The sequence below is a fragment of the Vicugna pacos genome, chromosome 20 (assembly GCF_048564905.1).
Source record: "Vicugna pacos chromosome 20, VicPac4, whole genome shotgun sequence".
NCBI lineage: Eukaryota > Metazoa > Chordata > Mammalia > Artiodactyla > Camelidae > Vicugna > Vicugna pacos.
The window spans coordinates 42744923-42769157 of record NC_133006.1 but is presented as its reverse complement, the minus strand read 5'-3'; the positions used below and the strand labels follow the sequence as shown (position 1 = coordinate 42769157).

General features: G+C 47.1%; 1 protein-coding gene and 1 long non-coding RNA gene across 4 annotated transcripts in view; both read right to left on the bottom strand.

Moving 5' to 3' along the window:
- GMDS (GDP-mannose 4,6-dehydratase) overlaps positions 1–9392 on the bottom strand; it is a 449816-nt gene extending 440424 nt beyond the window's left edge. The window contains exon 1 of one of the 3 annotated variants that reach the window (XM_072945793.1): positions 9082–9392. In XM_072945793.1, the coding sequence (XP_072801894.1) occupies positions 9082–9183 (102 nt within the window). In that variant the 5' untranslated portion in view covers positions 9184–9392. The remainder of the gene's footprint in view (positions 1–9081) is intronic. The other 2 variants (XM_072945790.1, XM_072945787.1) reach the window with 2 other exon arrangements.
- Positions 9393–10430: 1038 nt separating this feature from the next.
- The window catches only part of LOC140687862 (uncharacterized), a 19106-nt gene continuing 5301 nt past the window's right edge, over positions 10431–24235 (bottom strand). The window contains exon 2 of the long non-coding RNA XR_012062526.1: positions 10431–10628. This is a non-coding gene — a long non-coding RNA (uncharacterized lncRNA). The remainder of the gene's footprint in view (positions 10629–24235) is intronic.

Below are 24235 nucleotides of genomic sequence, written 5' to 3'. Positions count from 1 at the left end.
ACGTGGACAACCTGAGGTTGGAGTGGGGGCCTTACTCTACCTACACAGTCCGTTCATGGAACAGTAAAGGAAAATACCAGCCTGGATTAAAACACTGGTGACAAAACGTAGAAAAATTAAATCTAGTAAACTTTGGTGATCTGGAAGAGGGCAGAAAAACCTGGGAGTCACCGTGTTCTTGGTCACCAGCCCCAAGACACTATGAAACATTTGATCACTCTGGTCTTGGTCATCACACCTATAAAACGAAGCAATCCCTGCTCTGTCTGCCTCGCAGAACACCACTTAGAACAGTGGAAATGACTTTTTAAATGCTCTGAAAACTAGGAAATAACATACACATGTATGGCTAATATCATCGGGAAGCGAAACGACCGCTGAGCAGCGCAGAGCCGCAGGCCACACCGAGCCCTCTGACCTGCTGAGCAGTCGTGCCGCCTGACCTGCCTCGAAGAAGGCATTCCTTCAGTGCAGAACAGCAGACCCGGCCTGACAAAGCGTGCAGGCTGTCAGAGTACACGCTGTCAAGAGCACCAGGACTCATAACCCCCAAGACTTGAGGGACCTTTAGAAACCTGGCAAGACCTCCTGTTTCCCCGCGGAGGGCAGGGTGCGCGATCAGGCCACGGGCACTAGACAGGCGCGCTCGTGGAGGGCAGGGTGATCCCAAGGCAAAGCCAAGAACGGTAAGGTACGCATGATTTTAAATGAAGCAGGAAAAAGCATTAAGAGTAATGAAGAAAATTTACATTCATCAGTGGGTAAATAAAAAATGAGTGACAGCATGTGTCCCCACAGGGGCCCGCTGACGAAGAGAGACACAGCACCCCAGCTGCGATCGGCCGGGGGAAGTGTGGGTGTGCTCTTCCCCTGGGCTGGAGAAGAGTCCTGAGTTGGGGTTCTTCAGGCCAACAGTGGCCAACCTGTCCGATTAAACCTCCTCAGCATCTCCAGAGGCAGTCCTCCTGCGCTGCCCGCCCCTCCAGGCATAGCAAAACAGAAGATGTACAGCGGGCAAGGCCCGCGCATCTGCTCCACATTAAGCACCAAGCCCAGGTCTTGCCATTTTGTTCTTCAAGTAAAAAGGACAGAAAATAGGGATCCAAGACAAGGGTCCAGCTCCCCATAAGGATGTGCAGAGAAGTGAGGGGGGACTTCTCTACACTGTCAAGCTGCTGAGTTTCCACCCGTACCGAGTACACGGAGCCGGGAGGCATTCCTCCCTGGGTCCCATCAGCTCCTATTCAGTGCTGGCTGTCAAAGGTCCTCTGTGAAGGAGACGGGCTTCTAAGACAGAGGCAGGTCCCTCTCTCTGGAGCAGAGGGAGGATTTGTTTGCTATCCCAAACAACAAAGGTAGTGTCCCCCTCCCAGGCGAAGGTGGGGTGGGTGCACTAGCAGCCCCCATGGAGGAGCAGGGCTCCCTAACCCTAGGGTTTCTCAACTGTGACGCACACCCATCGCGTTTGCAGCATGGACCTCAACCTGCCACCCCTACCCCACGGGCCTCGGGGCGCCTGCGGATCTGGAGCAAAGTGAAGCCCTGACAGCCGCTGAGCCCTGAGTAACAAGGTCCTCTGTCAGACCCGGGAGCGCCGCGCCTCAGGCCACCATCGGGGACGCAGGAGCCCAGCCAGCCTGAAGCAACCCACGGCCTCTCATCACTCCGTCCTGTCTCCGGGACTCCGTTCACTCCAGTAGGCCTCTTGCAACCAAGATTACATTTTGAGGAATTCCACTTTAAGCTAAAAGACATTATGCTTGTTTATCAACAACGGTCACCAAAAACCATTACTGTGGCCTACACATGTCTGTAAAATTTCCATTCATCATTTTTAAAGAACAAATGTAAAAGTATTAAAAAAGAACACTGAAAAACCAACTACTTTTGTGAAAAGTTATAAAAAGAGTGCTCTTCTAAGAAATATAGGAAATCATGTTATTAAAAAGAAAAAAACAAAAAAAAGAAAGACGGCCAGAGGTGCAAACTCGCCGCATTTTCCCTCCACGTGAACGAACAAACATCTGCTCTCCAGGACCGGGCTGCTCACTCCAGCACCAACTCAAACTCGGTGTCCGCACACAGACGCAGGACCAAGTGCGGGGCGCAACCACTCTGTGAAGACCTTCCAAAATACTTAGTAAATACTTAGTATCTCTATTTCTACAAGCAATGAGTTACTACACAAAACTTGGCAGGAAAACTGCTTACCAACCTGCCAAAGACTAGGTTCGGCCCCTCCACACGATGCGATCTCGGGTTTTCCACCCGCAGGACCACCTGCCGGTCCGCGTCACAGAGTCACCCCACTGCAGGCACTGAGCCCCTATGGGAAGGGCTAAGGGGACTGAACGCCTTCCTTCCAATTAGTCTCGAAACGTGGGATTCCCAACATTCCTCAAGAGACGGGCAACAATCTGAAAGCCGAAGGGATCTCAGACAAGGGTGTGGCATTAGGAAAACAGACGTCAGTAGAGAGAGGGAGGGAGGGAGAACTGAGGTAAAACTGAAGTGAGCTGGTTAACTTCAGCTGTGAAACGAAAGGGGGAAAGTTCGTCACACGCCAGGAAGCAGGAACCACAGAAGGTTCTGGGGGTGGGCAAAAGGACTGGGCAGCAGGCCACAGAGGCGCCCCCCGCCCCATGGCTGTGGTCCAGGCCAAGAGAGGACCTGTGTGGCCATGACCTCTCACCTGCATTCCGGGCTTATGTTTTAAATGCCCACAGGTTATCAGAACTTAGACGTCATGCTCGCACCTCAAACTCAGCAGGAACAAAACTGAATTCACTACCTGCCCCAGAAAACTGGCCGTCCTCCCCAGTGACCGCGTGTCTGGCGTGGCAACACCGCCCAGCCAGCCTCCACCTCCTCCCCTCCCTCCCCGCACCCACCCGATTGCACAGGCCTGTGGTCCCCTGGTCCCCTTTCCTCCTCCACAAGCAGCACTGCTGCCCCTCCATCCTCATCCCTACAGGAGACTCCCGGCAGGTCTCCCTGACTCCGTGTTTACTCCTAAACCCATTCTGTCGTCTACACCAACACCCTCTCAAAACCCTCCCCATCCTGCTCATTCTTCCCCTCCTGGAGAACGTACCCCACAGAACACAAGAAAGAATAAGCACTACACTTTCACAGACAGCACGTGCTGGGCATCACATCTGATCTGCACGTCAACTGGTGATGTGGGTATAACTAACTGCCTCTTAAAGAAGAGGAAACTAGGGTTCCAGGTTATGAAGAAACCCATGCAAGGATGCTCAGCCAGTAAGCGGCAGAGGTCTTTAAACGCACTTTTTTTAAAGCAGGATTTGAGCCCAGGTTTCAGACTAACCCAAGGCTGAGCTCTTTCTGTCAGTTGCATCCTCCCCTGCTGCCTACTTCATCAAACCCAAGCCCCGACCCTGCTGCTCAAGGCCTGCCAGCATCTGGACCTCTGGACTTTCAGTGGACTATTTCCCAGAACTCCATCCCTGCACCAGCCTCTCCAGTGTCCTCGGCACCCCTCTCTAAACCTGCCTGTCCTCGGAGCCCCACCCACGCAGCCTTCCCAACTGCACCAGTCCCCATGACCTCACCCCCTCCCCACAATCTACAAAGCCGGTCCTCCTCCCACCAGGAGCCACAGGCACAGCATCACATCTCGGTTCCTGCATCTCTGCTTCCTCCCTCCCTGTCAACTGAGTCCCGAGTCCAGTACCACGTCTTACACTTCACACATTAAGTGGTGAGGATACTACAGTGAACAAAACACACAAAACTGCATACTCGTTCAAGTAACCGTATGCCTAGTATTCTCGTAGAAAACAAAGCCATCTGATTTTACACACGTATGTCTCTGGCCATGATACTGGCTCAAAAACTAGTTATCAAACCCTAAAAAAAAATCAATTGCCTGGCTCACACTAACTCACCATTAGGGACTATACTGGGAATATTCCGTTAAATTCAAATTTGATCAGCCAAAAAAAACAATCTGACCTGCCCCGTAGGTTATGTCATCACAAGATGACATAACCTACGGGGTTTCTTCACTTGGTCTGAGATTCCCTGGTACAAACTTATATATATCTGATCAAATAATTGCCAAGGTCTCCAAATAGAATAAACGGTAAAGGCCGGACATACTGCCTTTAAGACAGAAAAGTGAGCATGAAAACAGGAACAACCTTGGCTGGATACGAGGCTATGAAGACTTCCAGGTCAAAAAGGAGAATAAAGAAGCACACGTGGTCCCCAGACAGCTCAGCTTCCTCCAAAAAGGTGTCACAGCTCATCTTTTACTACAACGGCATTTATAACCAAAAACGTTCAAGGGAAGTGATGCTCAATAAATCTGTTGAATTAATACTTTAGATCGTCTTTATTTAAGGGGAGATCTCCTTGCGATTCACTACAGTTAACAGTTCACTGGTTTTATAATTTTTTTTAATTCTCCTATTGGTCTTAGTTTTAAAACTGATATTAAATGACTGCACTCGTTAAATACAAGATTTTTTTTGCACGCCATCAATTATAATTTAGCGTTCAATCCTGAAGTCACAGCACTTTACACTCTGAACAGACTTCAGAGATCACCAGGTCACCCCTTCACCAGGTATCATGGATCAAGAAAAAATTGAGGCTTTACAATTAATTGGTGTAGCTCAGCCCCTGATTCTCAGGTCCACATTCTTTCCTCAGTTAATCAATTAATTATATGGAACATAAAGACAGAAAAAATGTTCCTACCACACGACAGTCTTTGATCAAACCAGGACAGCACTCGAGGTACCTTTCTCGTTTCCGATTATGCCAAGGCTTTCATCCCAGACTGCAAATCACAGCAAGGAAGATTTACAGTGGAGTCCACGGCCCACAATCCTCTTATAAGGGAAGATAAGCCCAGCTCCCAGATCTGCTTTGCACCATAAGACTCAGCGGACGTCAAATGTGTTGGCCTCCCAGTACCTTATAGCCTGTGGCCGATTCCAACTACTGTGGAACTTTCTGCCCCTAGATAACAGATCCCTGTACAACCCACGGCTAACTATTCATACGTCCACATTCAGCATCTTTTCCTAGAAGTCCAGGACGCTTATCATCTTGTTGGCGCTGTGAAGAGAAGGTCCATTCTAGCAATGGGCCGACTTCTTTCCTATTTGGGAGGCATAACTCTTCCAACCTGGCAGTAAAGGTAAACAACCCGCCCACAGCAATACAACTCCCAAGGAGCTGAGCAGTAGTTCAAACCCAAGTGGGCAAAGAAGTCCACCTCCTCCTCCAATGGCTCCAAGACAGAGTCCCAGCCTCCAGAGGGTTTGCATGATTAGCTGTCAACATGAGCCCTCCCACGAATTAACTAATGGTCTGACCCAAATAACAGCAAAGAAAATCAACTGAGGGGCATGCAGTGATTAACACAGGCTTATTTTACTACTATAATCCACACCTTTCCACAACTGCAAGGAAAAAAAAAAACTCTTGAATATGCTTTATTTTTCTAATTTGATACACAAATTATTTACTTCTCCTTAGAATGTACTTGTTGATACAAATTACAAACTTGATAGAAAACACAATTACTGGTATTTATATTTCAAATCTGACTTTGCAAACAAGGATAAAGAGTGATCTTTGGACAATACCGTGAACCTGTGTTCCTTGGGGGTAATAAGAAAACCGCCTCAGAGGAGGGCTCCGCGGCTTCAGAAGCAGTGGAAGGCGGCTGAACACTGCCTGACATAAAGTGAATGCTCAACACCGTCAATTACTGTCACCCACCTATCGCCCTGTCACCATCACCATCCGGAACATCGGTGTCACAGGATGCTCACTTTTGTCTGCCCGACACGTAGCTGGCACTCAAACATTTGCTGACTGAAGTAATTTGATCACTCGTACTCCTGCTACTAAGTAGAAGATGATTTACACCAAAATGCAATTGCTTCTGGAAGAAAAGATTAATTAAGCATGAAAAAAAAATTGCCACTGGAAGTTTAGGAGGTATGAAGTAAAGCGCTGCTAGTAGCCAGGATGGGCTGCACAGTGGATGAGAAGCGGGAGGCCACTCTCAGGTCAAGGGAGCATCTCTGCAGACGAAACTAACCCACCAGAGGGAAAGTCAAGTCAAAGAATCTGCTAAGAGCATTTTGCAGGCCAAAAGATTTTTCCAGCTTACAAACAGGTACAAGAGTCCAGAATAGGGGACTCCTGAATCTCCTAAGGAAAACCAAACCTGGGCTTGACAGCACGGACAACCCCTCTGCAGAGAGGAAGGAGCGTTGGGGAAGGAAGGAAGTGTCTAAGGGCACAACGAGCAAACCAGGAGCTGAAACTCAGGTCGGCGTGCAGGTGGGAGAAGGGTCACGCAATCCAGCATCTCACCTCCCACCTCCCACCTCCACTCCCCAGCACACTGAACGCTCAGATCGGCCTCGTGCTCGTTGGGGCTCTCGGGCAACTCTCCAGTCAGTTTTCATCCAGATACCTTCACCCACCCTGAACCCCAGGCCTCCCTGCTCCTGAGGAGCCCACCCGTTGGCTACTGGCTTTCAACCCTCCACCAGAAGCCTGGGGTCTGGGCAGGGAAAGGCACCCTGCTTCATTTTCATCTCTTCCTGTAAAAACGCTCAGAGGACTGAGAACACTGGGAAAAGTACCATCAAAGAACTAAGATATGTAAATTACCTACACAGCCAACAGGGACTGCATATATGTAAATACAAAGAAACGAAAACACAAAGCCTGGAATGGCTGCACTTGGCTGGTTTAGTCAGAATACAGCTGCTTTTGGTTGAGTTAAAAAAGTAGGACTTGTGAGGGCACTCAGCCACAAAATAATGTCCCCAAGAGGTACAAGGCAGTGATACTCAAAAGCACAGCATGAACGTCCCTCACGATGAGACAACAGAGGTGAACCCTGGGGGTGGCTGCACAGGGCAGAAGGCAGCAAGGCCAGGCTAGAGCCTGATTTTCTTCAAGGTGATTTAATAAGGTAAAGAACTTTGGGAAAGGATTCACAACTACTGTGTCAGTAAGAGACAAAAGGAAGGAAGCTGGACCAACTGCTGACAGCGAGCACTACAAAGGAACAGCAGACAGGCAGCCTGGCCACCGGCACTGGTCCTCAAGTGGGGACTTGGGACAACACCTGTCATGGGAGCTCTGAGCGCAGCTCCCCTCACCGTGAATCTGAGACCACCTGTCTTAAGAGTAAAACCATCTCTGTCTCCCCCACATCTCTCTCCCTTTCAAACACACACACACACACACACACACACACACACACACACACACACACGGCTGTAATTTAATGTGTGCGGCTTACCACAGAGGCAATACAACAAAATGGCTCTGAGCAACTCCTGGGTTCAAATCTCAGCTCTGACGCTCAGGAGGTGTGGGCCCTCGAGGAACACATTCTTAACCTGACTTAGCCAGGTGTAAAATGGGGACAAAAACTGTATCGGCCTCTTAGATAGGGATATATAAAATGGTTAGCAGGGTAAGTAGCTCAGTAAGCGCTCACCCAAGAATATTAGGAAAAAAGACACCAGGGTGGATTTTCAGAGCCCTGCACTAACCACACAACACTCCAGAGACGGTGGTACCCACGCTGGTAGTCACTGTGCTAGAAGATAAATGCAAAACAGAGCAGAGCAGGAAACTCTGTGAGCAAGGATTCACGTGGCAACCAGAGTTCTGTGCCGGGGGCTGCAGGAGCCAACACAACACCCAACAAGTCAGGGGACATGCTGAGGGTGGGTGCTGGAGGGAAGAGGGAGATACTGGTGCAGAGGTTAAAAGGAGCCTGACATTCAAGCAGTAAAGTTGGAAATGAAGTGGGGAGTCAAAATGTCTGGCCAGGGAGTAGCATGCTGAACACGTGCTCAGGAAGACACCCCAGTAGCAGCATATAGGACAAAGCAGGCCGGGCCACTGGGGTACCTCCCTGGCCACTGGGTACCAACCAGATGACTGCACTCATGGCTCCAAACCAGGTTTCATTTCTAACCTGCATGGATGCATACTGCTGGTCACTTAAATTGGTCTGAGCTCTACCAATAGTTACATTAACAGCTTAACTAACTCCCTGACGATACTGAAAGCATACAGGCCCTTGACTGAATTTAACGGTTCTCTACCTCAACCTCAGATCCCTGCCCACACAGCTCTACCATCAGCTTTCAAACATGTGTTTATCGTAATTACCTTAAACAGACTAAGATGCGTGAATAACCAGAAAGTAATCAGGTATCCGGCAGTTAAAACTGTCCAACATTCTTTGACTGTAAGTCTAGACAATTTCAACTTCCTTTCTAACCTAGAGAGGTCTGAGAGCAGTTCCAATCCCAACTGGACACTTCCTAGTTGTTTGACCTCAGGCCTCAGTTTCCACATCTGTGAAGTTACCCCCGCAAAGAATAGTTGTGAAAATTGAATGAGCCAAGTGACTGGAATGTAGTAAGCACAACATGCATTAGCTAGCACTATTACCACCTTTATTTCACAGTAATACTGCTGGCCACCACCAGGAGATCTCCGGGGCAGGCACACATTTTTTTCTACAAAATCATTTCACGAGCACTGAGTGTCGGATGGCACTGCTCGGGAGGACACGGAGGCCGGCCGGCCCCAGCCATGCCCGCTGCACGCGGTGCCGGCTTCGGGGCAGCTCCTCCCGGGCCGGCGGCTGGGAGCGGGGACCGGCCGGTCCCACACGACAGGTGCGAGAGGCGAATCTCGGGTGCGTGTGATTACAGAAGTTTCTGCGACGTGTGCTTTTTATTAAGACACAAACACAGAACACGAAAACATTTCCTGGTCTGTGACTGCACAGCCCCGCTTTTATTTCCTTGTCGGTCTGGAAGCCCGGCGAGGGCAGCTCAGCACGGAAGCCTCCGCCCGCGTCCGGGCATCCGCAGGGCCGGCGAGCGACCCGCGCCCCAGACCCCGGCCCTCCCCGCGGGCGGGCGGCCGGGCGGACCCCGGCTCGCGTGCGGACCTCAGCCCGGACGCCGGCGTCCCGCCCGCCACGCGCCCCGGAGCCGTCCCCCGAGGCCGGCGAGCGCACACGTGCCCGCGGCCCCCGCCCTCGCTCACCTGGCCCGTGATGCCCGTGATGAGCGCCACCTTCCTGGGCTTGCCCGTCTCACCGTCCCCGGCGCCGCGGGCGCTGGGGCAGCGCGCCGGCGCGTGGGCCATGTCCCCGGGCTGAGGCGGAGGCGCCGAGGGACGGGGGTGTGCCGTGCGAGCCGCCTGACGGGCTGCAAGGACCGAGCGCTCCGCTCGGCCGGCCGCCACACTGACAGGGCCGCCCGGGAGGCCGGCCGGGGCGGGCCGGGGGCGGGGAGGCCGGCAGCGGGACTGCGGCCTAGCGAGCGCCGCGTCAGCCGCGTCACCGCGCGACGCTCCGCCGCGCCGGCGGCAGGCCCCGCCCCCCGCCGGCGGCCGCACAGCCAGCGGCTGGCCCCGCCCGCCCCGCCCTCCCCGCCGGCGGCGCGCGGGCCGGGCGGGGCGGGGCTCCGGGCGGGGCCTGCGCCTGAGGGGCGGGGCTTTGGGCGGAGTCTACGCCAGCAGGTGAGCATCCTCTGGAGAGGCTAGGATGCCCGGTTTTGGCGCCCGGCCTACCTCTTGCAAGGGCGGGGAGTAGACCGGGCGGGCCGGCGGGGCCAGGTCTTCACCGTCTGCACGTCCTCCCCTCCACCCTCCGAATCTCCTAGGAATCCTCATAGTAACCGAGGATGCTGGGAGGAACTCGGGGCTGACCGTTCCGATAGGAGAAGGCCCTGAATTCCCAATCTAGGCGTCACGGGCCCTGGGTCATCGGCTTCTAAAGTAATTCCTGGAAACCTGTTGCAATGCCTTTTGAGGAGTCTGGTTCTGCGCTTCCTGAAGGGCACTAGTGATACAAGGCCCCTGAATGCGATCACTGGTGTGGGGAATGACTGGCCTCACCGCTAGCCTGCTTTTGGGCCCTTCTCGCATTTTTCTGAGGCTTAGGACCACGCATGATGTTACAAGTTACTTGATTCAAAATGTTCTAGTCAGAGGCCTGGCAGGCCACGACAAGAAATTCTCCAGCCCCAACCATGTGCAGCATAAGGAAATACTGAAAAGACCTCATGGGTCAGTGAACCTGGACATGTCCAATTTCAAAAGATAATTCAAATGCAATCAAGGTGGGGTCCTAGCTTAATGTCTGTTGAATTTGGCTTCCATGTGGTAGCTGCACATTGGGCAGAGAAAGCAGGAGAGCAGACTCAGACACTGGCGGGGTAGCAGGTGTGTGTACCTAAGCAGTGGGCTGGAGTCCAGGGAGGAGACAGGAACTTTCATGTCTCCACTGCTCTGCTTCTTTGCACTGCATATTCCTCTCCCCGATAGATCAACGCCGACCCGCACCTCACATCACAACCTGAGTGACTGCAAGACCCCTTACAGGCCTCAAATCCCAAGACAGGAAAGCTCAGGATTTAATTAACATCCCGCCGTCCCCTGAGCGTGTCAGGAAGACTCCTTAGCTTCGTAGGGAGACTTGCCTTTGGTTTCACTTGCCTCTCCTCTACCCATTCTGTGCAGAGAAGGACTGAAGGAACGTCTGTTTCTTGCAGTGGCACAGGGCTGCCTCCACGGTGAATGAAGAGGCCCTGAGGCAGAGGAGAGGAAACACTTTCACTCGGGGGATCCCACTATAATCAAAAAAAGTCTTTGAATTTGAAACGATCACATTAAAAACTTAACGTTTGTTTTAGTATAAACATGCTTTGAATAAATTTGCAGGTAAGTTATTTAACATTTCCCCAAAACTGCTGAACGAGTGGATACTTAGGGAGGACATGCCAAGATTACCCTGCAGCTGAGGCCTCCCATCACACTGCTGGACACTGGACACTCGCCTGTCCTGGTGGGAGGTGTGACAATAGAAGTTCCGTGGAAAGAAAATCAGTTATACTTGGGGGCCTGTAAATAAAATTATTGCAAAATACTGAGGGAAATGGTAGTTCAGAGACACAGTGGAAAGTTGAAAACGGACATTTCTCTAGAAAACTGCTCTGCAGAAGGATGGTGAGACAGGGAGACAAGAGTACAGTCACTGTGGAAAGGACCGAGGTAACGACCTAGAGCAAGTGGGACTGACAGGCCCAGGAAAACAAAGCCCCTGAAGGTCTGGGCTTCTGAGACCACAACCAAAGACCTGCGGAGTAAAAGACTAGCTCCACCTCTGCTCCACTGATGCATGTACACAATCGCCAAAGGACAAAAGCAGGGCTCTAAATCTGCCACAGAGCAGAATCTCCGAACTCCCAGTTCCCTGAAAGACGTAGGTAAAGGCCTGACACACATGCTAAGTTATCTGGCCAGAAGCAGATACACGGACCCCCACCCTGTCCCCCCCCGGTGAAAACTGCTGACTGCAAGCATGCAGACCCCAGACTGGTTGAAACCAGAAACCAGAAGGTTGATGATGCTGGAAAGTTCCCCTTGATGGCACCCATCCGAGAACTGAGACCAAGCTGACCGTGCACCCTGTGTGCCCTCCCTCTCGCTGCCTTTGAAACCCCTTCCCTGAAAGTCCTCGGGGAGCTGGGACTTTCTTTCCCCTTCTCCATTGCGCACAAGCTCTCCTCTTAATAAAAAGCTTTGCTTGCCTAGGAGTCTTGTGGGAGTGACGTTCATTTTTACTGTCTTGCTGTCCACGAGTCTAGAGAGGGCCCGGTAACAGTCACAGGGCAGTACATTGGTTTGCTAAGGCTGCCAACACAAAGTTCCACAGGCCGAGGGCTTAAACGATGGACATCTGCTTCCTTTCAGTCTGGAGGCTGGAACTCCAAGATCAAGGTATTGCAGGATTAGTTCCTCCTGCAGCCTCTCTTCTTGGCTTACAGACAGAGCCCTCAGGGTAAGAAGTGTTAGAACTGAGTTGCACTGTAGGGCACCCAGCTGATGTCGAATTACTCCTACGTGATATGGGAAACCCTCCCCAAAACACACAGTGGAATGGTGTCCAGAGCCTTATAATGTGTCATCTAAGAATGGTGATTGCAGCTTGTAAAACCTGTTGCCAAGGTCACACAGCTAGTGGCTGGTAATGGTAGAAATCATGACTGGCTCTTCCAATCCCATTCCATATTCTGTTTGGAAAAACTGAAGTGCTAAAACCCACACTTCCAGATCATTTTGCATCCAGTGTTTTGGAAATTGAGTTCTACCAGTCAGACATGTGGCACGTGGAAGTGAAACGGGAGCCATCTTTCTACTGCTGGGCACACTGACCTGAAAGTTTCTGGCAACTGGATTCCAAGTTTAGGGTCTGTCACAAGCCTCATGAGTACGAGAGCTAACTGAGGTGGTGGCGGCAGCAGCTTCCTAAATTCTGGCCTACAGCTACGGTGCATAGCTTGGCATCAGAGCCCTCTAGCTTCTGTTCCTCTACTCCCTACAAAGATTTTTTTTTAAACCAAGGTTTTTATTACATTTATTGTAGATCCAAGTGTATTTGTGGGAAATATCACAGTGACATCCCATGTGCCCTTTACCCAACCTCCCCCATGGTCACTTGCCCAAAACTTTCAGTGCAATATCACAAGCAAGACACTGACATTGACACGACTCGCCGCTGTTACTCAGCTTTCCCCAGTGTACTCACTTGCACCTCAGTGTGTGATTCTGTGCCAGTTTACCACGTGCGTAGGTTCATTTATCTACCACCAAGGTCAAAACACCAGACAGGTCTAACGATACAAGGATGCCTCCTGCTGTCTTTTTACAGCCCCAACCCTAATGTCTGTCCTCCACCTCTTAAGTTTTGTCTCTTCAACAAGTGTCAAAAGTGGAATCATACAGCTTGCAATCTTTGGGGATCAGCTTTTTTCACTCAGCCTAAGTTTCCCGGAGATCCTTTCAAATTGTGTGTATCAGTAGCTCATTCCTTTTGGGGGGTGGGTATAGCTCAGTGGGAGAGCATATGCTTAGTATGCATGATGTCCTGGGTGCAGTAATCAGTCTCTCCATTTAAAGAAACAACAAAAAGTTCACTCCTTACTGTTGAGTAGTTGTCCACAGTGAGGTTGCTCCAAGTTCGCTGAGCCGTTCACCCATTGAAGGGTATTTGGGCTAGAAAGTTTGGGGCTGCTGTAAATAAAGCTGCTACAAATATTCACGTAAAGGTTTTTCTGTGACTATAGTTTTCATTTTGCCCAAGAGTGTAATTGCGGAGCCAAATGGTAATTACATGTTCAAGTTTATTTTTTTAACTGCCAAACTTTTCTTGCAAAGAGTTTGTAAATGGAATCTCTTGCCCTAAATCCCTTTCTACTTGAAATGCTCTCAAGTGGTTTGTGTTCCACTGTCCACTGAGCGACCAAGCAGGACAGACAGGACAGAAACAAGAGAAGCGGTGTTCCTACCCTCCACTGAGAGGCCAATGAAATGCCTCTTGTGCGTGTGCATGTGTTGGGGCAGGAAAAGATGTAGCAGGGAAGAAGAAGAGACCATTTCCTTTTTACTTTTCCTCCATTTCAGGATTTATACCAGTTTTCCGTGGTGTAAATGGTTCTCAGGGAAAAAGAGCAGGATAGTAGTGAATTTTTAAGTAGAATCTGATAAAATCCATTGGAACAACTTAGATCTCTGTTCTACCACTATGCTTCTCTTCAGAATAAGATTAACATGTGTCTCCTTTTTTAATATTCGCAGCAGGAGCAGCAGAATTTTAGAAACAGAATTAGGGGGAAATAGTGAGACAGCCCGGAGGGTTGTAAGCACTTCCTGAAACCTGTCACCTCCACTCTGGGGTATCCCCCTTGACTAATGAAATCACAGTATGGCAAGTTTTTTAGACCATGCTTTTAGAAAAGGGAAAATGTATTCAAAATAGTTGAAGACGTGTATTTCTCATGTCCTCACTCGTACAACTTTCCATCAGAGAGCTCTCCGTCTTCAGGAAAACGTGCCTTGCAAGTATGCACTCTGGGCTGGGTTACACAGACCTCCATCTCTAGTGGAACACGTGTGCATAACATCACCTTGTCACTCCCTTCTTTGTTTTCAGACTGTCAGGTTTTTTTTAGCCAGACTAATAATTTTCAAGCTAAAAGAGCTATCCACTGGGAAAGTCTTCCACTCCAGTGATCTCAGTTGCCTAATTCACAAAATCCCAGGGAGCAGAGCCTAGAGTCCCTGCCGTCTAATCAGAATCTCCACTCAAGGCACACAATGCTGTTTTCCCATTACTGGCATCAACCCTGGGGGGAACACATGAAGCTTAGAGTCTTCCTTGGCTCTGATTTTCAGCACCCTCCTCTCTGGGTGTGAGAATGCACATGTGCTCAATCCCCTCTTTGTGGTATTTCCTAAAGCCTTGCTCAGTACAAAGTGAATCTCCAGTAACACAAAACACTAGAGGTGACGTAACGCATTTTTAAATTAGATGAGGTGATAAAACCCCCTTGACCAGCTACGAAAACTTTCCAGCCCCTGGCTACTAGTCTGATCCTTATAATATGTTGAAATTGCCTCAAGGTTAAGATACAGGTCTCGTTTTTAATCTTAAGGATTCTCATTCCAGAAAACTCTACCATCTGCACTAGCATGTTGATAATACTCAAGATGCTGTCATAAATTTCAAGCTCCTCCAGGCCGAGTCCATTTCAACTAGCAGTGGCTTCCAACCAGCCCTGCAGCGCCTGTATGCCTAACAAGGCCTTGGCTGGGGCCTAATCCATGTGAGGAACGGAGGAATGTCAGGAGTATAAAGGCAAGTACCACAAATCCTATGCAGAAGAGAATCTGCTTGTCCTCCTGGGAGGAATGGTGAAAAGAAGTTTGATCCTAATACATTTTTTAAATGGCCCCCTCCTCCCCACCAACGGAGGACTTCTTTCCACCTCTGGGAGCCATGCCTCAAGGATCTTCTCCAGGATTAGAAAGAGGTCTGAAGAGTCCCTGGGCTCCATCCTCGATCGTATCCTAATCATTCATAAAAAGATTCACTTCTGCTGTGGCAGTGGATGGAGCCACCAAATAATCCTCAGATGCAGCTCTGCAGTGTTTCGCTCTAAGTTCTTCAAGCCCTGTAAGCCCTGCCCGAGCGAGCTGCCCTCTCGGGACCTCCGTGAAGAGCAGTGAGTGGGAAGGGTGGGCAGAAGCTTCAGCTGCCGGCAAGCAGCAAGGAGAGCTGAGGCCACATCAGAACTGGCGATGGTGCCGCCGCCGTGAGTGACGGCGGACGCTGGGGACCCCCAGCGCAGGAGCATCCAGCAAGTGCGGGAGGAAACAAGCTCCCGCGGCGAGTGCAGACGAGTCTGAACTCACTGTGACAATTCCGTTCTCCTTGTTAAGAAGGACCAACGTGTTCATGTGGTGCAACCCAAAGAGATGCTGTGGGGACACTGTTCTGCTGTTGTGTCCCCATTCCCTCACTCCCATGGGAGAAACCCTAGGTTAGCGCTGGTGATATTCTGCCTTTACTGGAAGAGGCCCAGCCTGATCCCGCCTGATAACTGGTCACCATTCTCTGGGTCTGTAATTTGAGCTGAGATCCACTGGGCTGTACTTCTGCTCCTCAGGACATCAAATGGGCTCACTGGGAGGTATACAGTGATGGTGAGTATGGTCTAAAGAGCCCAGAAAATCTTCACTCACAGTCTGGTGCCTTGCAGGGAAGGCTGGGAGGCTGGGCTCGGCTAGGGTGTAAGCTGGCCAGGCCTCCCTCTTCAGCTGGTCTCTCCACGTGGCCATGTCAGCATGGCAAACAGTTTGCACAGTGGGTCAGGACTACCAAGCATGGGGGTTCTGAAGGACCTCAGAAGAAACTTCAAGCCTCCTTATGATAACCTTGAAGTCTCAGAACATCACTTTCATCACATTCCATTGGTCAAAACGAAACACCGAGGATACCCAGCCCAAACTCCACAGGAGGGAATTAGAGCCCACCTCTTGCTGTCAGGAGCAGTGTGAACATGCAGAGGGCCCTCTTTGGAAACTGTCTACCACAGGCCATCCTTGGCCACTCAATTCACCTCCCTCCTCGTGCAAAATACACTCACCCCTTGCATTAGTTTCCTATGCTGTGTAACTCATCACCACAAACGTAGCAGCTGAAAACAATACACATTTACTATCTCAGTTTCTGTGGGTAGGAATCTGGGCAAGGTTAGTCTGGGTCCCCTGCTCAGGGTCTCATGTGACTGCAACCAAGAATTCAGCTGGGCTGTGTTCTCATCTGGGGTTTGACAGGGGAAGAATCTGCTTCCAAGTCCATTGGGTGGGTGGCAGAATTCATTTCTGTATGGATGTGTGACTGAGGACCCTGGCTTTTTTCTGGCCCTCAGAAGAGTCCAGCCTTAGGCCCTAGGGGCCACCTACTATCCCTTGCTCTATGGACTTCCTTGATGTGGCTGCTCTCTGCATCAAGCCAGCGAAGAGAATCTCTCACTCCAGTATCCTAAGACAGAGTCTTGTATGACATAACCTAAAAAGGCAGTGACATCCCATCACCTTTGCCACATTCTGTTGATTAGAAGCAAGTCACAGATCCCACTCTCTCAGGGGAGGGGATCCCACGAAGGCTTAAATACTAGGAGTTGGAAATTACTGACCCTAGTGTCTGTCCACCACACCCTCTCTTTAAAGGCCCCAAAATCTGGTGACGTCAACAAAAAATTATCATCACTTGTAGTTCTGTGTGTTGACTATGTTAAGATGGCAAGTTGTCAGTAAGGTCACCCTTCTGGTTACAGTCAAATGGCATCTGGGGCTGGAATCTTCTGAAGGACTGATTGCACTGAAAGTCCACCCACAGGCCTCCATGCGCGGGTGGGGTAACCAGAGGCCAGCTGGGCAGCTCTTGCTCTCCATGCGTCCTCTCTCTGTGGCTAGCTCGGACTTCTGAGGGTGGGAATTCTATTACAGGGCAGCTGGCTTCACAAGAGGAAACGTTCCAAGAGTCCCAGGCTTTGTATGATCCAGGCTCATGCAGGAGTCATGCACATTCTATTGGTCAAAAGCAACCCTGCCCATATTCTGGGGGAAGGGGCTGCAGCAAAGCGTGAATATTCAGAGGCATGGCTATTTGGGAGAGCCATTTGTGGAGATTAACTATTAAGACTTAAAATATATCAACCTGGAAAATCAGTATATTTACATAATTATGGCTTCAAAAACTCTCTGACAGGCACGTCACCTAGATCCACATCCAGATTCCAGGTGGGTTTCTGACTAAGCACCCAGTGCCACACTGGTGCATTATCCACTGGTTATTTAATAAACTCAGGCTCCGAACATGCACAGTCACCCTGAAAGTGTGTAACTATGAAAGCTGTGGGCTTGCGTGTCCATTAGCTCTGATAGCTCCTGACCTAAGAGATCAGGGCCTAACACAAGACAGAGTCTGCTGAGAACTTCTGGAAAGGGTTTTCCCACCTTCTCTTTTTGGGTGTTGTTCTCTGAGGGCAAGATGCCTGGAGCTGCAGCAGCCATCTTGTGACTATAAGGGCAAGTCAAAAATTGTAGAGAAGAAATTTGGAACCAATCCTCAAACTTCTTACCTTTAGGCTTCTTGTTATGTGAGATAGTTAAGTTCTTGATTTTTTAAACCACTCTGAGTATTCTGTCACTCACAATGCAATGTGGTCTCAGTGATATAGACCTCTAGGCCACCAAGCAGCACAGGAGAAAGGAACCCAGCAGCCACAGAACTCGAGTGGCTGCTAAGAGCATGTCATCTCCACACTGCCAGGGAAACGTGGGTCTTCCGGGCTCACTGGCTGGGAATCCAACCTGTAACCATCTTTCCTCAGGCTAGGTGGCCTGAGAACTACTATGTTGCTTTGTTTCCTTAGAATATTTTTTACCTACCTAATCATTAAATATTCCCCTCTTGTCTAAGCTTCACTTCATGTTAAAAAACCAAGCTTATATTTTAGGGAATTTATCCAGAATTATTAAAACCAGGTGTTGCCTCTGTTTGTTCCACAGAGTGTTACTAAGCCAAAAATTGGTATCAGATGGCCTGTGGGGTAGTCTCCTGGGGCTGCCTTACCAAAGTGCCACAGACTTGGTGCCTTAGAACAGATTTACTGTCTCACAGTCTGGAGGCTAGAAGTCTGAAACCAGGGTGTCAGCACGGCTGCGTTCCCTCTGAGGACTCTGGGAGAGGATCTCCCCTTGCCTCTTCCAAGTTTCCTGTACTTACCAATTAGCCTTAGCATCCCTTCAGCCTCTGCCTCCATCATCCCTTGGAGTTCTCCCAGCATGTGCATGAGTCCAAATTTCCCTTTTTTAATAAGGACACTGAGTCGTACTGATTTAAGGCGTATCTTCCTCCAGTGTGACCTCATTTAACTCGATCACATCTGCAAAGATCTTATTTCCAAATAAGGTCCCATTCCCAGAAGCCTCAGGTTGGGACATCTTTTGGGGGATACAATTCAACCCACAAAAGCCAGTGATGATGAGTCTGTCAAAAGACCGATGTGACAGTGAATCCTATTCTCACCGTGAATATTTGAATGAATGGTTGGCAGCATAAAAGGGCAGATTTAAGCAGAGGTGATGGACAACCAGGAAGGAGGATGTATAAAGAGACTGGTAAAGTTTTCTGAAGATGTGGGGTTGTCCTAGGTGGCCAGAGAAACCATGTGGGAGAGTCAAGTCTTCCATTTATCCAGCTCCTTTAATTTGGTGGCCATTGGATGAAACACTGCATGTGTGTTGTTTCATTGTTTCTCGGAGCTCTAAAAGATAGGAAGTATCTCCATTCTCTATAAAAGGAAGTTGGAGCATAAGGAAGTGAAGAAAATTGCTTGAAGTTTACTTAGTAAATAAATGACAGGGCCAGGAATAAAATTCAACTCTGACAGCAAAGTCCAAGCTTTTTCCATTCACTGACGTCTTCTCGCATTAAGTCAACAGACGCTCATTACATGACTGCCATATGCCAGATACTGGACCAGAGGATCCAAGCTGCCTTCCCCAGAGGTAACAGTGGTTTACGTGTCCACTTACAGTGCTTAAATATACCTGATTCTCCAGCCCATTCACCAAACTGAGTATGCGGTCTGGAACTCTCCAAAACCTGATGGTGTAAGTGGCGTTGTAATTTACATGTTTTTGATTATTAGTGAAGTTGAGCATTTCTTCAAATGGTTATTTTACAAATTTTATTTATTTTTCCCTAAATCATCGTGACATACATTTTGTCCGTCTTCCGTTGGGTTGTTTATCTTCTTACAGATCTGTTAATGCTCTTTATGTATGATGAATAGCAATACTCTGTTATTTTATATGTTACAAATACTCACTCCCATTAAGTTGCTTTTCATTTTTCCTTTGTTTTTAGTATTTACTTAGAAAGATACCTCCTCACAGCAAGATTATAGAACTGGTGCCTAATTTTTCCAATATTTGTATTTTTATGTAAAATGTAATAAAATATTTTTTCTCAAATGGATAGCCAATTATCTCAAAGCCATCTATTGATTAGTCTATTTTTCTTTCATTGTATCTTAAACTACAATTTATATATGAATCTTATTACCAGAATCTCATTTGTTTCATTGATTCATTTAATTATCTATTCCTTTTTCAATACCAAATCCTTTTAATATAATAGCTTTATTGCATACAGTATATTTGTTATATCATTTTACTCTGTACAGGTCTTCATTTTCAAATTTTCCTTTCTATAACTGTATATTTTTTCTTTCTGAAAAAATACAAGAATCATCTTGTTAATCTTTCCACTGGGATTTTCAAGGGGGAATAACTTTAAATGAACAGATTAATACAAAATATTTATGTTTTTATAGAATTGTGTTAGAACTTTAAAGTTTTATAGTTTTTTGTCACATAGCTCAAACACTTTTCTTACTAGAGTCATGCCAAGGTTTTATAATTTATGTTGTTATTGTGAGTGCGAGTTTATTTTTCCCAATAGTGAATGGCTAAGTAAACTGTGGTACATCTGGACAACAGAATATTACTCCATGCTTAAAAGATATGAACTATTAAGTCATAAAAAGGCATGGAGGAAACTTATTAAAGACATGGAATGATGCGTATTGCTAAGTGAAAAAAGCCAATCTGAGAAAGCTATATAGTGTATGATTCCAACTGTATGACATTCCGGAAAAGGCAAAACTATGGTGACAGTAAAAATGTAGATAATGCAGGACACTGTGCACATGTAGGGGGAAGATGTATATGGGAAATCTCTATACGTTCCTCTTAATTTTACTGTGAACCTAAAATAATAAGTCTTAAAAAAAAAAAAAGACCTATGCTGATCACAGTAACAGCAGAGATAACAGTTGTCCCTCAAGGTCTCTAAGTGGTAGAAGAACAACTCAGAACCCCCCTCCACACATTGGACTTGGTGACCAAAGCCTTCAGTTGGTGTCAGAGAAATGGGATTTTTCTAGAATGGCCCTGGATCACAGAAATAAGTGGTTTGTTAGGAGAAAGGATAAAGGGTGTGGGGTGAAGAACTTCTGCCCCTTGGAATGGATACCTAGTCACCCACACTGGGAACTGCCATCAGTCACTAATCCAGCTGAGTCCATGGGCACCCTGAGTTCTGGGAGCTGCTCTAGCAAATTAGTCCCAGCTATGGAGAGGGTCGTGGCAGTCTGTAGCCAGTCAGTCAGAAGCACAGGTGACAACCTGGGCTTGTGTTTGGTGTCAGCAATGAAAGGCAGACCCATGGGGCTGAGCCCTTCGCCTGCGGGATCTGATGCTATCTTCAGATAAACAGTGTCAAAACTGAGATGAACTGTGGGACACCCAGCTGGTGTAAGAGAGTTGCTCCTTGGTGGCGTGGGAACGCTCCCTAAAAAGCACATGTTGGAATTGGGTCCAAAACCTTATAATGTGTCATCTAAGAACGGTTATTGCAAATTTTGAGAAACTGTTGCTTTTTAAAAATCCCTGAAAAAAAAATCACATAAAGGGCTAATTCATGGGGTTGTAAAGGGCAATGAGAATAAATAGAAGGAAAAGTTATAAAGCATTTCTTCACAATAGCATACAGTCCACTCTGCTACACTGGGAATTTCATTTATACATAGAATGTTTATATGAACATCTTTGGGATCCAGCATAAATTTTTGATTGCATTTAGAAACAAAGGGAAAAAAAACATGAAATAGCAAAAATGAAAGAGAATTCAAGGTGAATGGAAACTCTTGGTCAGTTAAGAAGTTTCACACCTCCCTACCTGTCTTTTCTCTGCCTCCTGACTCAAAGCTCTAAGGCATGTAAACACTAGGAACTAGTGTTCCCTGCAGAAGCCTTCTTGGAGTATATAAAATCAAGACAGAGTTCTTAATGAATTAAAACACTATGTATCCAGAAGGAAATCTACTTCAGGATGACACCTGCACTCTAATGTTCATAGCAGCACTATTTACAATAGCCAAAACATGGAAACAGCCTAAATGTCCATCAACAGGTGACTGGATAAAGAAGATGTGGTATATTTATACAATGGAATACTACTCAGCCATAAAAACCGACAACATAACGCCATTTGCAGCAACATGGATGCTCCTAGAGAATGTCATTCTAAGTGAAGTAAGCCAGAAAGAGAAAGAAAAATACCATATGAGATCGCTCATATGTGGAATCTAAAGACTCATGGACAGAGAATACAGACTTGTGGTTACCAGTGGGGTAGAGGGTGGGAAGGGACAGACTGGGATTTCAAAATTGTAGAATAGATAAACAAGATTACACTGTATAGCACAGGGAAATATACACAAAATGTTATGATAAATCACAGAGAAAAAAAATGTGACAATGAGTGTGTGTATGTCCATGAATGACTGAAAAATTGTGCTGAACACTGGAATTTGACACAACATTGTAAAATGATTATAAATTAATAAAAAATGTTAAAAAAAAAACACTATGGAGAAAGTAGAGCACGTCTGGACTTACCAGCTCCTCAAAAGCAAGACTGTGCATTTTATTTCTTTCAACATGCCCAGAACGCACTGGAAAGACATTCAATAAATACTTACTGAATTGAACCTTAATGAGAAACAGACAATGCTGTTCTTCTAACTGTTGGTTCTATTTTATGGGGGCAGCTTAAAAATTAATCCTTTTGGATGATGACATTCAAGGTCAGGAATGTTCTTTCTCCTTCCTTCTTCCTCACTCTATCTGTGCAAGCCTTTTCAGTTTATTGGATTCAGTGTTCCTCCCTAAAATACTGATACTAGTAACCAGAATTACCAATAAAAAATTAAAAGCAAAAAAAAATTGCTCCTGTTAAAAAGTTTTAAAAAGTAATTTTGTCAAGAAAAAAGACTTGTGTTCTCTTCAGGTCCAATAAAGGGCTTTGAGGAAAACGCTGAGGCGTTTTGTTTGCTGAAGTCCAAGAAAGACAAAAGGAACCTATATTTAAACTCAGATTGGACTTTGTACTTATTCAACCTTCACTCAGAAAATATAAGTGCCTACTGCCTGCCAGGCGATGTGATAACTGATTGTTAACGCCGGATTAGCCAGGAAGTAGTATAATGTGAATCATTACAGAGCTTTGATCTGTAGAAGTGAGATAACTCTCTATCCCAGAGGGTTAACAGGAAAACAGGAAAGGGAACTAGGTAAACTCAAGGTGACCACTAGCTCTCTAACTCTTCCTCCATGCTTATCACAAACCAAGGCAGGGAAAATCTCAGGCATTCTGACTTAGGAGGTGTTAACAGATCATAAAGTTTGATAGGGTGAAACAAAGCTATGGGCACCACTCTGTTACCTAAACTTCCAGTAATGAAATTAAGTGAAATGAAACTAAGCATTAGTGGATAATGTAACTTGGTTCAGCGAATCAGTAATTATGGTAACTCCACAATCATAATGAACATAATTGGTGAAATTTTTCTGCCACTTGAGAACCCAAGATGTACAAGATTAGGTCAAGTGCATTCCATTCTCGAACAACTAAAGAACTCTGGCTGAGACATTTCTAGACCCACCGGCTTCCTTAAGGATCTCTAGAAGTTTAGATACTTTCAGAGCCACCATGTGGATCACCGGAGTGGACCTAGAGGACCATTCTCAGTAATGAATCTGGGGATTATACCAGATAGGTATGATTCTTTATCCTTTTTGCTATTCTGAATTTAATCTGGAATGACAGAATTAGGGTCTAAAAACAAACAAACAAAATGGGATCCAAAGGTAAAACAAGGGATTGAACCTCAAAAGGTGAGTTGGAAATGGAACTGGAGAAGAAAGCTGAAAATAGGCAGTAATGGACCTTATTTGCCACTGTAAGGAGCTAGACTGTTACTGACATTTGGGGAGGGACAGTTCACTACTGGGTTGTATCACCCCAAGACATCTGGCATACCAGGCTTCCTGATACCCAGCTGTGACTCTCCCTATACCTTGTTTTGGTTAGGAGTATCTCTTAATCAGATATTGAGACAGAATTTAAATGCAAGTAGTCTATTTGGCAGGAGCAAAAAAATCCAGTAGTGGAGAGAGAAAGTGATACAAAGAATGGAAGGCAACCAGTCCAGGGTGTGTTATCAAGCTTGCTACTGCTGATAATACAGGTGACTGAGCCTAATCATGTAGGATAACTTGAAAACAGCATAGAATAGCACTTTTTTGTTATCTCACCAGGGTGTAGGAGCAGAGATATTTATACTCCAACTTCTGTTAGTCTTGTTTGAAGGCTGCTGATATGATTGGGGGTGTAGAATATTTCTTCAAAAACAGATGAAGTTGGAAACATGGAAGTGTTAAGTCCCACAGGAGGGATGTATGCAGAGAACCAACATTGTTTGCTACCACACACATTTAGTTCTAAATGACCTTCTAGAGGTCAGTATTGATCCTAGCTTGGTCTTGCCCCACCCAACAAGTCAACTGCTTTGGGCTCTCACAAGTCACTGAAGAGTTTTAGAATGTGAAACAATAATTGTCACATGTGCCTTTTTAATAGCATACTCGTTTGGTTATAGAAGGAATGCAACATTGAAGGCCTAGGAGCCAGTTAAGAAGATACCACAGCAGTGAGAGCAGTTAGAAAATAAACAAATAAATAAGTAAAACAGTATGTTAGAAATCAATATGAAAAATAGGAAAACAGAGTAGAGAAGGGGATAGAGGGTATCAAGAGGTTGAAGCAGAGGGCTGTGTTTCTAGACTGTATGGTTTGAGAAGGTCTCACCGGGAAGGTGATATTTCAACAAAAATATAAAAGAAGTAAGGGAGCAAGCAATGAAGGAATTGGAGG